Source organism: Micromys minutus (assembly GCF_963924665.1).
Source record: "Micromys minutus genome assembly, chromosome: 10".
NCBI classification, from domain to species: Eukaryota; Metazoa; Chordata; class Mammalia; order Rodentia; family Muridae; genus Micromys; species Micromys minutus.
The window spans coordinates 14,296,229-14,313,146 of NC_137979.1; the positions used below are offsets into that span (position 1 = coordinate 14,296,229).

General features: G+C 41.0%; 1 protein-coding gene across 7 annotated transcripts in view; it reads left to right on the forward strand.

Annotated features, from left to right (window-relative positions):
• The window catches only part of SPECC1 (sperm antigen with calponin homology and coiled-coil domains 1), a gene marked incomplete at both ends in the record, with an annotated part of 178,738 nt that overhangs the window by 67,630 nt on the left and 94,190 nt on the right, over positions 1-16,918 (forward strand). For all 7 annotated transcript variants that reach the window (XM_080924202.1, XM_080924204.1, XM_080924205.1 and 4 more), the window contains one exon: positions 13,289-14,868. In XM_080924202.1, the coding sequence (XP_080780328.1) occupies positions 13,289-14,868 (1,580 nt within the window). The remainder of the gene's footprint in view (positions 1-13,288; positions 14,869-16,918) is intronic.

Sequence of the window (16,918 nt, forward strand, 5' to 3'; positions counted from 1 at the left end):
ACTTATGGTCAACTTTGGTCCAGAAATACTCTTGAAAAACCAAAAATACTCACAGAAAAAACCCATAAGTTTTAGTAGTTCACCGTGGTATTTCCCATTATCTTACTCCACTGAGCCTGGTTGTTAATCATTCCGTTAGTCATGCTGCATAACCTATTCTCCCGTTCGTCATTTAGTCTCCTTCTTGATTGTCAGATTGATTGTAGATGTCTGAGGGTGTTGAAATAACCCTTCCCTAGCTGCCCAGTACTGTTACTGTGTGCGCATCTTTCACCTCCCTTTCTCATCATTGGGCATAATGTTATCTCAAGTCATCAAGAGAAGGGAGACTATAGTATACGATTTTGTAAAAGTAACCACATTCACGTAACTTTTATTACAGTGTGTTGTCATAGTTGTTTTATTTTACTTTTGTTAATCTCTTATATACATAATTTACAAATTAAACTCTATTATAGGACTGTACGTTTATGGTGGTCTGGGGGCAGGGGCAGGATGGGGGAAGCATAGATAGGGTTCAGTATTTGTGGCTTCAATCATCCACCAAAGGTCCCCATGGCTACAGGGAACCTAGGGGACACTAGTTCCATTTTTTATTGGCCATATTACTGTTAGTATACTGTAAGAGAGGACTGACTTAGCTTTGTTCAGACCTCATTTGAATACTTGTTTGATTTCCTGGTTTCTACCTCACTCTTCCCAGGGCCTTTCCATGGATAACTCATGGTTTTCCTCCTTTCGGTGGGTAACGCTGAAACACTGACCTCTGTATTGTTTAAAGAATGTCTCAGGTTCAAGAGAGTGAATTGGTGGAACTTGAGGAGACATCTTTGTTTCATGGATTTGATGGGTTATGATGTGTGGGACTTAGTGCTTCTAGAACCACATCTCTGCTGTGCGGATAGGCAGTGTGCTAACGAAGACGACTGAGGGAGGTGGCAAAAGCAAGAGGTGGAGCTGACTCAGGTTGTCCTGATGCTAGATTTTAGTTTTACTAGCTAATGCCTTCTCTCTGTGTTGTTGCAAGCTTGAGTTACATTAAATGATTTCTAAGTCAGACTATATGAGAAGCATCCTAACGTTCTAGGTAGTTTGTTGTGTAAACTAACTTGAGTCCTGTGAGGCCTTTTAGGGAGAAGCGTTTAGGAATGCTTTGCTTTGACTGAAGAACAGAGGATCAGCAAGAAACAAAACTACTCTGTAGATCAGAGGTTATACAGAAAAGGCAGTCAGTTTAATCTTTGTGTAGAAGAATTCTTTATTTCACCAAGAACCTGGAACCACTGTGTACCATGAAAAGGAAGACAAATGTAAGCTTCAGATAAAGAAGGATTGTCCAACTGTGAGCTGGTCAGCTCTGGATGAGCCTCGGCCTGGGTTCGCTTTCACTCAGAGTACTCATTGGTGACTGGAACATGAGGATTCAGCAAATACCAGAAGTTACATGAATTGACATGAAAAAATGGGGCACAGCATTTCTTCTACTTCTAAACTTACATGATTTAATACTTACTTAGATATCAGAAGACTTAATTAATGTGTGACCCTTAGGCAAACGGTGAAACCTTTCAGATTCTCAGTTTTATTATCTGTTAGATGATTTTAATAACACTTAAAAAAAAGAAAAACTGGGAAGAGTAGTACATGTCTGTAATCCCAGCTGCTGGAGAAGCTGAGGCTGGTGTGTACAAGTTTTAGAGTCAGCCTGGACAATTTAACAAGATCCTGCCTTAAAACAAAAACGAATCAAAAGATGACCGTTTGTCAGTTGAATTTTATGAGCCTCAAGTATGTGAAAATGCTCTGAAAACCAAAGAACCGGACAGGGAATGTAGTTCATGGTGATCTTGATATATGTAGCTCTACTGTGAGCCAGCATAGAACTCTATTGTGATTTCTACTAGTTAGCTCTGACTTGCACGGAGCATCACAAAACTGAGGGCCTTGCCTTTCCCATCTCTCCTTAAAGCAAGGCTGCGTGTGGAGGAGATCTTTTCATTCACCAAAGTACCCCCCACCTCCAAACACACAGCTCCTTATTCTTAGTGTTTGCTGCCTAGAGACCGTGTGCTTTATTACACAATGCTGAGGGATTTCTGTTCAGAGGTGCCAAACTTAGTAGTCAGGCAATGAGAATTTCATTGGTCTACACAGTGCTCAGGGAAAGCTGAACGTTGCAGAGTGAATTCTGGGGCTAGGTGCCCCTCTGGCCACTTTGGCTCCAGTGGAAACGGCGCCTCTGCTTCCTTTGCACTTCTCAGACTCTCACACATTGGAAACTGCTTTTCCAGAGCCATTTTGCATTTTGGCTTCTGGAGATGAGTAAGAGCAGCCAGTGTGTGGGCTGCCTGTGAGAGTGGTCAGGCCATAGCATTATCTTTCCTCACACACTGCTGCTTTGTGTCCTCCTGTGTCTTGCTCTAACCCAGCACAGAGCAGCCACTGTGTCCTCTTCAGGCTAGAGCCCCCTTCTGAGTGTTAGGGGTCTTTTGTTCAGAAACTGTGTTGCCCCTTCTCTTCTGGAGTGTTTGTTGTTCATAGTGGCCATGGTATAGAGTGAGCGTTTAGGAAAGAGGGGGCTATAGATCTACGAGTGTTTTAAATCCTAACCCAAATTCCTATGTAAGAATGAGTGACTTTAATTTTGCTTTCTTAAAAAAGATTCAGTTGTCTTTTTACAGAAACATCTCTAAACACTGAAGCTACTGTTTGCTTTGAACAATGTGAGCAAGTAACTCAGCTCTTTTGGATGAATGTAGAACTCCCTCCTCCCTCCAGACAGGATTTTTTCTGTGTAGCCCTGGCTGTCCTGGAACTCTTTGTAGACCAGGCTGGCCTCCAACTCATAGAGATTTCCCTGCCTCTGCTTCCTAAATGCTGGGATTAATGGTGTGTGCTGTCACTCTGAGGCAAATATAGAACTCTTCTGTTTTTCCTTCTGTTGGATTTTTCAAACTGGTCTCCACTAACTTTAGTTGGAGAATGTGTATTTCTTGAAAGCACTACACCAAGACTCTGGAAAGGTAGCCCAGCCCTGGAAAAACCCTTCTTACAAAGGTAAGGTGGGGCTGAAAGGTGATAGATAACACCTAAAGTTCCTTATAGCAGAGTGTCTGCTGAATTGTCTCAGTCTTTTTTTTTTTTTTTTTTAATCTCACTTGCTCTAAGTCCAAAGGCTCAGCACTGCCTGTAAAACTTGATTGCCTGCCTCCACACTGGATTCAGTGCCCACATTGCTTTTGTTAATTTGATTGTGCAAGTGGTATATGCACAGGGTGGAATGACAGGACAGACGCTGATGAGAATCCAGAGCAAAACTGCCTTATTTTTTCATGTCTTATCCTTCTCAGAGGCAACTGTTGGATCATGATTATTACTGACATTTAAAAGACATACACAGGCGGCCAGAACGATGGCTCTGAGTAAGGGCCCTTGCCACCAAGCCCGGTGACTTGAGTTTGATCCCTGAAACGCACTCTCGCCCCTTTTAGTCTTAGTTGAAGGAGAGAAACAACTCCTAAAATTTGTCTTTCGACCTCTACATTTGTGCTATGGAATGTGTGTGTCCCCCTTACAATAAATAAATGTGTGCATACATTTTATATTCTAGATCGGTTTTAAACACAAAACCTCCTGCTCACTTATGTGTACAACCTTCCATTATCAACAGCCTTCACCAGACTGGCATGTTTGTGTTAGGTAACTTGTGTGGGTTCATCATTATCACTCAGAGTCTCATGGTTTATACCGGGGTTCAACCTTGGTGGTGTATGTTCTTGGATAAATGTAGAATAACATGTATCCACTATTTTAGCATCATGCAGAACAGTTTCTGTACTTTACCTACTTAACTCTTCTTCTAAGCCCTAACTGAATTTTTTTTTTTAAACTGCTGTAGTAGTTTTGTGTTTTATGGACTGCCAAGTATGGCAACTATATAGAACACAGCCTTACCAGATCAACTCTGTTTACTTACTAATGCATCTTTACAAGTTCTTCCATGTCTTTTATTGACTTCTGTTTTATGTTTGGATAAGTGTTCCCTAAAATTCCACATTAAGGGCCCAATCCCTAGCTTAAAGGTGATGAAAACTAAAGGGTAGGGCCTGATGGGAGGGAGGCCTTCAGGCCATAGGGTGAGCCCTTGAAGGAAATTGTGGAACTCAGCTCTCTAACCCTTCCCACTTATTTCTGGCTGTGTGGTGAATTTTTTGCCTGAGAAGTATGGTTACAGACTGCCAAAGCCAAAATCCAATGGGGCTAACCTCTCGTAGACTGAAGCCTCAAAATCTAAGCCATAATAGCTCATATTTTAGTAAGTTAATTATCTTAGGAATTTGCTACATTGGCGGGGAGCTGACTAACATAGCTCAGTGGCACTTTTTTTTTTAAAGCATTATATAGAATTTTATAACGTACAGTTACCTACTGAAGGATATTTTGGTTGCTTTATGGCTTTGGTGTTCATAAATAAACAACTAAAAATATCTGTATATGATAGTGTTCCCAACCTTCCCAATGCTGCGACACTTTAATACAGTGCCTCACGTTGTGGTAACTCCCAGCCATAAAACTGTTTTTGCTGGTACTTCATAACTGTAATTTTGCTGCTTTATGAATTATAATATAGCACTTGTGTTTTCTGGTGGTCTTAGGTGACCCCTCTAAAAGGGTCGTTTGACCCCAAAAGGGGTTGTGACTCACAGGTTGAGAACTGCTCTTGGGTGAGTATTTGTGTGGGTATAATACTTCAGCTTATTTGCTTAAACAAGGAGTTTATTATTATTGGGTCATGTAAGTATTTGGTTTAATACAGTGTGTAAATCTACTAAAATGTTTTTTGATATTATTATAACATTTAAGTTCCACCAGCAATGAGAGTTCCTATTGTTTCTATACTGTGATGGCTACTTTTGTCAACTAACACAGTCTAAAGTCACCTAAGAAGGGAGTCTTTTTCTCCCCATGACAGAGTTTCTCTTGTAGTCAAATATAGCTTTGACTGTCCTGGAACTCACCCTGTAGACCAGGCTAGCCTTGAACTCTTGGAGATATGCTTGCCTCTGCCTCCTGAGTTCGGGGAAGTACTAAAGACAATTAAAGGCCACCCTTTGATCCCAGTACTCAGGAGGCAGAGGCTGGTGGATCTCTGTGAGTTCAAGGCCAACCTGGTCTAGAAAGCAAGTTTAGGACAGCCAAGGCTTATTATACAGAGAAACCCTGTCTCAAAAAAATACAACAAAACAGAAAAGAAAAGAGTCTAATGAAGAGAAGTCTAGCTCAGGTGGGCATGTCTATGGGTGCTGTTTTTATTGTGTTCCAGCGTTCTCTGGTTGAATCTTGGTGTATACGTGCAGAGGGGACTGAACACCAGGAGGCATTGTTCATTCTTGCTGCTCTTGACTGTGGATATGACTAGCGGTTTAAAGTTTCTGCCTCGGCTTTCTCACAAGGATGGACTGTAACCTATAGCTGTGAGCTAAAATAATCCCCTTCTCCTTTAAGTGCTGTTTTTGAGGGTGTTTTATCATAACAGAAAAGAAGCTAAGACATACACCCTTGCCAGCGTTTGGTGCTTCTGTGAGATTGTGAAGACATTGTGATAATGCTTGTAACGGTATCACACTGTTGTTTGGGTTTTTTTTTTTTTTGTTTTGTTTTTAAGGCAGGGTCTCAAATGTACTCCAGGCTATCTTCAAACTCTTGGCAGGCATCCTGTGTCAGCGCCCAGTTGCTGAGATCATAGTGTGAGCACCCATGCCCAGCTTTCACTGCTATAGTCTGCAGTCCACTAAATGATGCTCTGTGGAACTTCTCAGATGCCATTGTGTGTCTTGTTTGGTGAGGTATCTATTCAGAACTTATGTGCATTTTTAAGTAGCCATTTTCTCATTATTAAGCTTTGAGAATCCTTTATATACTGTGAATAACAGTCCTTTATCAGATGTCATTTGCAAATATTATCTCTGGCTGTGGTTGGTCTTCTCTTGACATTGCTATTGTTGAAGTTTCACATTTATAGTTTTTTTTTCTTGTTATGACAGATGAGGATTTAACTCTGTACCTCACTGTCTTTAGTCTTTGTTGTTGTTACATTTAACAATTCCTTATATTTCTATTTCTAGTTGTATCAGCTGTATGTGGTATCTTTGCACTAGTAAGGCCAGGGTAAATGTTCATGCTGCTATCCTCTCTGCCTGCCAGCTCCTTCTCCTTTGTCATCAGTTCTTTAACGTTTTCACCCTTAAGCACACTATTCAAATGTTTATGGAATTAGTTTCCCGTTTTGTGAAGTTATAGGTTGTTAGTCTTTTACTATTTTTGTTTTATTTTAATTTTTTTTCATCCTCTCCATACAATTAGATGTTCTATAAAAGAAGCTCTCTCTCTGGCCCCTAGAACTAGTCTAGACCTGTCTTCCACACTTGCTTCTGGGCATCTGTAGTAATTTTTCTTGTGACTGTTTTGTTGTCCAACCCTTATCCCCAAATACATGAAAAAAAAAAAGCAGCTGGAGAGAAAAAGGATTTATTTTATTCTAGCCTTGGCATCAGAACTTGAGACTGATAATGTTGGAACAGATGGGAAGAGAGAAAGTTGGGAGAAAGAAGGGCCCGGCCAAACCAGCACTGGCTGTAACATAACTCACAGATTTTCCCCAATGACCTACATCTACTGAGCCACACCTGTTAAAGGTTCTACAATCTCTCAGAGCAGAACCATCAGATGGGGACCTTGTGTTCAAACACATGACACTGTGGGAGGCATTTTGCATGTAAACCATAGCACTTCACCTCTGGCCCCCGTATGTACACAGCTAGCTTAAAATACAGTGATTCTTACAATTCATTTTCAAAGTCTCCATAGTATATATAGTTTTGACGCTGTTCAAAGATACAAAGCAGTAAATTCACAACTTTGAGCCTGTGTAAAATAAAAACAAGTTACACCCAGTATACAAAGCACTGGGTAAACATTGCTATTTAAAACAATGGAATTAGGGGGACAGGGCACAGCAAGGAAAGACAGGATCCAAAAAAAAAAAAAAAAAAAAAGACCCCAAACCTGTGTGTCTTGCATCTGGGGTGTGTAATGGCATGCTTGGGGTTCCATCTCTTCAAGTGGAGGTATGGGGGTACATGTGGCCTCTCTTCTAGCCCAGCTTCCTTGGTGAATTTCCCACATTCCTGGCATTTACAACATCCAGGAATTTACACAATTTTTGTGGCTTTGGCTTCACTTTCCCAGCTTCACTCACAGCCTGTTTCCGAGCACCATGAAGGGGATTTGACCCTGCTGCACTTTACCTGCCTCTGCAGCTTTCTGGAATCTCAACAGAAGCCTGTTCTTGCATTTTGCATGTCTGCAAAACCAGCACCACTTGGAAATGACAAGTTCTGTTCAAAGCTTAGGATGTAGCCTGGCTCCCTGGGTTCTTAGGCTCTACCTTCCTGGCTAAACCTGCTGAAAACACTTCCCTAGGGAGGCGTTTTCCACCGAGGTATCCTGAAGGCTCTTTCCTGGCAGGTCAAATAAATTTACATTATGCCCTAGAGCTCTCAATGGGTGAGGTCAGGCTCCTCCCTTTTGTCCCAGCACAAAGGTGCTTTAACAACTATATCCTTTGTCTGTACCCTCCTGGAGCTTTCAGTCCTTTCTGGTCCAGTCACTCACATCTGGGTAAATGCAGTGAGCAGTAGCTATGCTACAGTCTGAATGCTATGCTCTCTGAGAATGTCTCCCACCAAACAAATCAGTTCATACATTTTGAATTCAGCTTTATTCAAATTTGCAGGACTCAGGCAGAATGCAGCAACATTTTTTTGTTGTTGTTGTTGTTGCCAGAATGGAATGATTTCTAGCATGTTTGCCTCTGAAACGTGAAATAGTTTACGCTCTGCATTTCTTTGAGTCATCTAAAATAACATTAAAATCACCCATTAATCGATGACTGGGTTCTAAAGCTTTTTATTAGCCTGCCATTCCAAATTCTTCCACATTTCTTCCACAAACTGGTTCTAGAAGCTTTCAAACAGTCTGGTCAGTGTTGTCATAGCAGTGGCCCTTCCCAGCACCACTTTTCTATTACTCACTTTTCTTGTCACCTTGACCAAATTCCTAAAAGAAGAACTGAAGGGAAGGGTTCACCATTATCACATAGTTCCATGGCAGGGAAGGAAGGCATAGTGGTTGGGACTCACCTTGATGCAGATGGGAAGCAGAAGCAGGCTCAGGCTAGAACTGGGACCATAAACAGTAGTGGAGTAGTCTTCCTTAACCATGGCATGTGGTGCTGCAGTGAGCCTAGGTCTCAAGACTTGTATCTGAACGTTTCTGTTTGTTTTTTGTTTTTTTGTTTTGTTTTGTTTTGTTTTTGCTTTTAAAGCAGAAAGCAAATAATTAGTGAGATATAGTTGTCTAAATAACTTCTCATGTAGATCTATGTCTTGTGTTTGAGGACCATTACCAATCTTCATAGTCTTTGGTAATTCTTTACTGCTGAGTGTTTAAGAGCATGCAGGTGGTCAAAATTAATTTTTCTTTTTAGACTGTCAAGGCCAGTTTAGGATCTAATCCTCAGGGGTCACTTGGCTTGAGAGGAGCATCTGGCCCCTCTCATCTTTCTTTACCAGTTGTTTTATATTTGTGAGAAGTCAAAGGCCTTGATTAACCTGACTGTGGCTTTCCTTGAACTCAGTGAGAAAACTTTTCCTCCATGTTGACCTTCCTCTTTGTAGACTTAATGTTGGTTAGAGTACAAAGCTTCCCTGAACAAGAGAATAAATGATTCTACAGTTACAGGACATTTCAAGAGATGGCTCACAGTCCCCCAGGACCTCATTGACCTTGGAAGCAAGGGAAAACTGTTCTCCCTTTTAGTCTCTTTGCCCACATTAGCATAGCCTCCAAGACTGGTTACTGAACAGCCAGAAGGTCGGTTATACCAGTCTGGTACTTTTAACTACTGCATATATTTCAATAACCAGCCATTTCTAAATAAACTCTGATTAGACATACACATTTTAACCAGTCCTTTTAATTGTTGATCTTTGATATTCTAATAATCATATATAGCATCTCTAAGTTTCATTCTTTATGTACTTTAAATAATTTACTCAGATCTTCATAATTTGTATAAGCTTTCTAGTTTTCATTCTGGAAACATAACCATCTTAATTTTCATATATATATATATATATTTATATTTATATGTGTGTGTGTGTGTGTGTAAGCTCCTTTTTAGTAAAACAATTTCCAATTTTACATCCTTCTAACATTTTATTTTATTTAATGGTTTCTTTCTGAATATCACAAGATATAATACCATTAACAAGTGAATTTACTATTTGTTGTAAAAATTTTCTCCCAAGCAGGGAGAAGGAGCTAAGCAACATAAGGTCCCAAAGACAAACCACCATTCAATTTCAACAAAGTTCACCCTAGAGAACCAATGAGTTTATTGAGTTTATTGGGTGTTGTGGGTGAGGGACTGTTGGTACCCAAAAGTAGCTGCACTGGAAAGTGTTTGCCCATGTATAATATTGAGGATATTGACTAGTGTTACCTGGGTGTGTTGAGAGTCAAGGAGAAGTGAACAAGGCTGAGTGCAATGGTCAGGACAAGAGGAAATCTGATGTTGGCATAGTCTTGGATAAGAAGCAGATTGTGACTGGCATGGTAGTATATGCCTTTAATCCCAAAATTGAGGAGGTAGACGCATGCAGATGAGTTTGAGGCCAGCCTGGGTTACATAGAGAGTTTTAGCCAGCCAGGGGTATATAGTGAGACACTATATGGGAAAAACAACAACACAGATTCTGTGACAGAAATAAGGGTAGGTTGTTTAACTGATTTTCACTTTGTCCCAAAGGTACGCATGGATGGCTGGAATCAGGATGACCTGAGAAAAGTGGTCTCAGAAATTTAGATAGACTAGTCTAGGTTCAGACCAAAACAAAGGAAAAGAACAACACAGGAACATTTCTAAAACTGTTATAAGATTTGTTAGACGACTGGTTGGTTGCAAAAAGAAAAGTGGAGGAGAGTTTAAATATGATTGAAAGTCCTTAGACAGACCGAATGGAGAGAATGTGGAGATGCACAGAGCCTCAGAGAGAGCTGTCTAGTTTTCACAAGGAAAGGCCTCAGAGAGAGCAGTCTAGTTTTCACAAGAAAAAGAGAACAGATGCAACAAATATTTGTACTGCATGTTTCACAACACTTTGGTGCATTTCATAAATAAACTTTGGTTTGCTGCTAAAAAACATTCTGAGAGGTTTATACAAGGCACAGGTAATAATTATAAGGAGAACAGACCAAACTTTGGCAGTAAAAAGAAGGAAAAAGCAACAAATGACTAAAGGGAGAAAGTGGAGGGAGGAAGGAAGAGGAGCCTCATTTAAGTGATATTTGAGGAATGGCAGATGCTGCTGTGATAATCCTAGATGTACAGGTTTGCCTGTTGTGTGGACACAGTAACTATAAAGCATCAGTATCTTCCGGTCTTCAGCGGGGTCCTCTCCAAGATGACTTCATTCTAGAGGATTGGTGTTACAAAAACATTTTATTGCTGAGTGGTTGCAATCTTCATTTTATAAGAATAATTAAGCCTTTTTATTGAGTAATTTAGTGTGATGCAAGCAAGGTAACTAGGTGTGTACAATTTTTAGGAGTCTGTCACAGTGCTCAGTATCTGAGGAGCACAGTTTAACTTTTTTCGATTTATTTATTCTATGCTCACGAGTGCATCACATCTCATGAGGGCATAGTACTATGTCTGCAGAAGTTAAAAGAGAGTGTCGTGCCCTGGAACTGGAGTTACAGATAGTTGTGAGCTATCATGTGGGTGTTTGAGCTGAACCTGGGTGCTCTACAAGAGGAAAAAGTGCTCACCCACCTCTCCATCTCTAATATAACTTAAAAACGAAAGGACCAGCATTTCTATATAGTAATGTGGCTGAGCTTCTGCAGGACTCAGCAGTGGCTGGCCATTGCTGTGTTGAGGTTAGCTATGGCTCCCTCTTTTGGCACTAAACTGTGACCAGCCAAGGGTGCATTCTACATTCCCTTCCTACACTTTAGAGAGGGAGAAATGGGTCATCTCTAGGATCCTTCCTGGCTAGAGACCAGGCTAACAGCCCAGACTCCATTGGTCTTTACAGTTTTTAAGTAAGTTTAGGTCCAGAGTTTTCATTTCCCTGTGATCCCTGTGTGAACCACCCCCCCCTTTTGTTTTGTTTTGTTTTTCAGACAGGGTTTTTCCTTGTAGCCCGACTTCCTGGAATTCATTTGTAGACCAGGCTGACCCCAACTCACAGAGATTCACTTGCCTCTGCTTCCCAAGTGCTGGAATTAAAGGCATGCACCACCAACCCCTGGCTTCTGTGTGAGCTTTAAAATGTTTTCTCTCTAGATATTATTGGCATTAGTGAAAAAAAATCCCTGTACTTCTATTTCTCATAATAATTATCTAAATTCTGTATCATGTCCCTGTTTTACCAGTCTCTTTAGCATTTGTAGCTATTGCTTGTCCTTATCCCATTTGTTCTTGTTTCTCTAGGACTACAAAGAGCACACCGATTCTGTTTTTTTTCCCCCTTTGTTCTTTTCCTTTTGTTTTGCTTTCCTTTGTCTTGAGAAAGTGTTTTTTTCTGTGTAGTGCTGGCTCCTGGATCTCACTTTGTATACCAGGCTTACCTTGAGGTAAGAGGGCTGCCTGCTTCTGCCTCCCAAGTACCAATTTTGTTTTCTAATCCCTTGTCAGAAGCCTCCTTTCCTGCTCTTCCTTATTGAAGGTGGAATCTGGAGCCCTGGACATACTAGACAATATCAGATATATCCTCAAGCTCTTCTTATCTCAGAGTTGCACTCAGTTAAAATATGTTAATGGGAAATGTAAATAAAGTTGCATTTTATTCAGGTCTCAACATTATCTGTATAGCTGTATTAAGCTGCAGGTTATAGAGAACCCAATCCAGAGTAATTTGTAGGAAATGTGTAAATCAGCTGCTGAAGCTGCAAGTCCAGCAGTAGGCTGAGCTCCAGGGTTGATGGACCAGAGACTACCTTCCTCACAGGATAGCAGAATGCTTGCCAACCACCTGCTTTCTTCCCGATGCTAGTGATATTTGGCAGCCTACTTTTGCCCTCCACTCCATTTTTCTATAGATCTTTAAAAAATTATATGAAAATATTTTTCATACAGTATTTTGATCATATTCTTTAGATCCCTCCCAAAAAATAAAAAATAAATAACAAAAATGGAAATAATAGGTGAGCAAACTTTTTTTTTAAAAAAAAATCAATAATAACTAAAGAAAATGTGCATGAAAAAGTATGGAGTTCATTTTTGGGGGGCCAACTGTTCATGGGCATGGAGCCTGTCTTGGAGTGTGATTGACATGCCCTATGACATTTCGTTGGAGAAAAGTACTAATTTTTTTTTCTTTCCTAGCAGGTATCAATTGCAAATGGTTAGGGATGGGACTTTGTGCCCACCTCTCCTTTTCAGTGCTAGGCTTTGGTCTGGTTTGAATCGTTGCAGGACATATGTATGCTGTCACAGTCTCTGTGAGTCCATAAGTCTGTCAGTCCTGTTCTGTATGGAAACACCTTGGAGTTACCCACCACTTTGGGCTACTAAAATCTTTCCACTTCCTCTTCCACATACATCTCTTAGCCTTGAAGGGAGAGGTTTGGTAAAGACATACCTATTAGGACTGAGTGCTCCAAAGTTGCTCACTCTCTGCACACTGCCCAGTTGCAGATCTCTCTGTTTAAGTACCATCTACTACAAGAAGCTTCTCTGATGGGAGTTAAGCAGTTCTCCATTCTGAGTCTCCAGCCTAGTGTGGCAGCTTTGGGTTCCTGGTTGTGTCTACAGATCTTAAATGAGTTATGTGTTCTCAGGGAATAGGATTGTTCTGGATTGCTCAGACTAAGAGTCTGCTTTCCTTAATACACAAGTGGATGGAAAGAGGGACAGAAACCCTATTCAAAATGCCTCAGATTTTGCTTATCACTCAGATATGCTTACCAATGCAGACACCCCATCTCGACCTCTGTCACCCACTAGTAACCCTTTTAAGAGATCCAAAGGCTCCCCTACTGGGAGCTCCCAAACAATGCAAATAGCTGCCCTTGGCATCTCTTACTGAGAAGATACCTAGAGGAGGAAGAATTGGATGAAGAGTGACAGCCATAGTATTCTCTTCACCATAAGTGGATGACATTTGTGTTTCATTATAAATTTTTTTTTCAATTTTTTTTCTCCTTCTTTTGTCTTTAGGGACTGTTCCAACAACTAAACGGACAGGCATTCCAGCTCCACGGGAACTCTCAGTAACTATCTCCAGAGAGAGGTCTGTGCCTCGTCCCTCTAGCTCAAAGAAGTTGGGCTCCAGTCCAACTTCCTCCTGCAATCCCACTCCTACCAAGCATCTAAGGACCACCCCTGCAAAACCTAAGCAAGAGCATGAAGGTGCAGAGAAGGCTGTGCTCGAGTCCCAGGTCCGGGAACTTCTGGCAGAAGCCAAAACCAAAGACAGTGAAATCAACAGGCTTCGAAGTGAACTAAAAAAATGTAAAGAGAGATGGACTTTGAGCGCTGAGGACGCCAATGCTTCAGACCCAAGTGCAGAGGGAACATCAGCCCCAGTAAATGACACAGAGCCTTTGATAAGAACCCTGGAGGAGAAGAACAAGACCTTTCAGAAAGAGCTTGCTGACCTAGAGGAAGAAAACAGGGCCTTGAAAGAGAAACTGACTTACCTTGAACAGTCTCCAAATTCAGAAGGGGCAGCAAGTCACACTGGTGACAGCAGCTGCCCAACATCTGTAACCCATGAGTCCAGTTTCGGAAGCCCAGTTGGAAATGAGTTGTCCAGTGAAGCGGACGAGTACAGAAGAAACACACATGGGAGTGCATTGCGGACATCAGGGTCTTCAAGCAGTGATGTCACGAAAGCTTCTCTGTCACCTGACGCCTCCGATTTTGAGCATATCACTGCAGACACCCCATCTCGGCCCCTGTCAGCCACTAGCAACCCTTTTAAGAGCTCCAAGGGCTCCCCTACAGGGAGCTCCCCAAACAATGCAAGTGAGCTGTCCTTGGCATCTCTTACTGAGAAGATACAAAAGATGGAGGAGAACCAGCACAGCACTGCAGAAGAGCTGCAGGCTACTCTGCAGGAATTATCAGACCAGCAGCAGATGGTGCAGGAACTGACAGCCGAGAATGAGAAGCTAGTGGATGAGAAGACCATTTTAGAGACCTCCTTCCACCAGCACCGAGAGAGGGCAGAGCAGCTGAGTCAGGAAAACGAGAAACTGATCAACCTTTTACAAGAGCGAGTGAAGAATGAGGAACCTAGTGCCCAGGGAGGAAAAATCCTGGAGCTGGAGCAGAAGTGCACAGATATTCTTGAGAAGAGCCGCTTTGAGAGAGAGAAGCTGCTCAACATTCAGCAGCAGTTGACCTGTAGCCTACGAAAGGTTGAGGAAGAAAACCAAGGAGCTATAGACATGATTAAGCACCTGAAGGAAGAAAACGAAAAGCTGAATGGGTTCCTGGAACATGAACGGTGTAATAATAGCGTGATGGCCAAAACTTTGGAGGAATGTAGAGTTACCTTGGAAGGCTTGAAAATGGAGAATGGATCCTTGAAGGCTCATTTGGAGGCCGATAAGCAAAAAGCCATAGAGGCCAGCAGTACCATGGGGCAGACAGCAGAGAACTTCGAGGCTCAGGAAATGCTGAAAGTGGCTCGAGCTGAGAAAGACCAGTTGCAACTGTCTTGCACAGAGCTCAGACAAGAATTGCTAAAGGCAAATGGTGAAATTAAACATGTTTCCAGCCTGCTAGCTAAGGTAAGATAGTTCTCAGCTAGTTTTGTTGACATTTCTCTGCCAAACCTTAACATTGTGAACCAAAGAGAACCAATTGTTCAACTGTATTCGTGAATCCAAGTGTTCTAGTTTGAAAATTTATTAGAATTTAGGCAGATTAGCCCTGGGGAGTCAAAGTAGAAAAACACCCAGTTTTCTGTACAGATAGATAAAAGATTAATGGAAATATTGTAAATTATAGCAGATGGTACGTGTAGTCATGAAGACAGTTGGGTAGGATGTGTCTTGGTGGAAGAATACTTTCATAGTCTCCTTAAGGCTTTAGATTTGATTTATAGCACCACACAAAAGTAGAATAGAATAAAACTTAGAACCATCTTGTATATATTGATGGACTTTTTTGATGCATTTAATACTTTTGAGCATATTCTAGCACTGGCTTTTTTTTTTAAGATTTGTTTACTTATTTAATGTATATGAGTACACTGTTGCTCTCTTCAGACACACTAGAAGAGGGCATCAGATCCCAATACAGATGGTTTTGAGCCACCATGTGGTTGCTGGGAATTGAACTCAGGACCTGTGGAAGAGCAGTCAGTGCTTTTAGCCTCTGAGCCATGTCTCCAGCCCCTAGCACTAGCTTTTAAAATGCTGTTTTAAATGTCAGCAAGTATTTATCATGTAACTATTTTGTATCCACTAGTCCACTGTTATTGCCATGTGTATATTATTGGTTGCTTATGTTCTTCCTGGTCTTAGAATATTAAAAGTAAATTTTTATATATCTCTTGATTATTTCTTCAGGAGAAATTCCTAGACGTTGACTTAGTGAGTCAAAGAGTATAAACATTTTAAAGACTTTCAACACATTTAGCCAAATTGCCTGCCAGAAATAATATGCCAATTTGTTCCCACCAGTTCATGAGAGTACTTGTATCCTTGAGCCCTTGCCAAAACTCGGTACTAAATTATGTCATTCAAATCTGTTAATCATTTCTTGAATTTTTTTTTTTTTTTTTAGCTTAGAGCCCAAGATTAAATAAGTGATCATGGCTTTTATTTTTCAAGTAACTCTTTGATTTGGCTGGAATGTGGTTGTGTGATACAGGATTATTGGTGGTGACTGTGATAATTGTCTGCCTCACAGAGTGCATGCTGGCTCCTTGTTCCTGTCTTTCCAGCTCTGGATCTGTGACTTAAGATACTGTTAGGAGAGGGGTGAGGGGGAAAGCACCCCCCACTTTATTTTATGGCTGTCAGTAATTCAAAAAGCAGTTTCTGCTGTGAGCTCCTGGGGAAATTTCTACTGTTGCTTCCTTTGTTTTGTGATCTGTCAGTTGCTGTCCAGTTCTGTACTCAGCTGTCCTCTGTCCTCTGGTAGGTTGTGTGAGGAGATTGTATCTTTGTGTTGTGAATTCATGGGTATTTTGTTGGAGGAATGGAAACATTAGTGGTTATGAGCCAGGTGCTCCTTTGAATTGTATGTTGATAAATGAAACTTTGCATTAAGTCACCTTGTAAAATCAGAATGTTCTCTTTTGTATAAAGATCATTCGTTACTTACTTTACAAAATGTTTGTAAAGTAAGATGGACCCTCTTTAAAAAGAACACATTTTTTAGATTTATTTTGTTTTATAGGTATGAGTGTTTTGCCTACATGTGTATATATGCACCTCATGTGTGTGTAGTACCTACAGATGCTAGAAGAGATCATCAGATTTCCTGGAATGGGAGTTACAGATGCCTGTGTGCAGCCATGTGGATGCTGAGTAGTGCCTGTGTCCTCTGCAGGAACAATAAGGCTCTCCAGCTCTCCAGGACCTTGAAGTCTTTCCTCAATTTCTCATCTCTGGCATTGTCAGTATTTTTTGCTAGTCAAATGATCACTACAGAAAAGTGTAGAAAAAAAGACAAGCATTGCCTTTAATCCTACCACCTGGAGAAAAATCTGCCAACATTTTTCTCAGTTGGTATATATCTAGGTATGCATACAAAATTATATTGACAGAATTGTAATATTTTATCTTCCTGTATAAAAAATATAGAATGTGTAGCCACAATCCATAAATG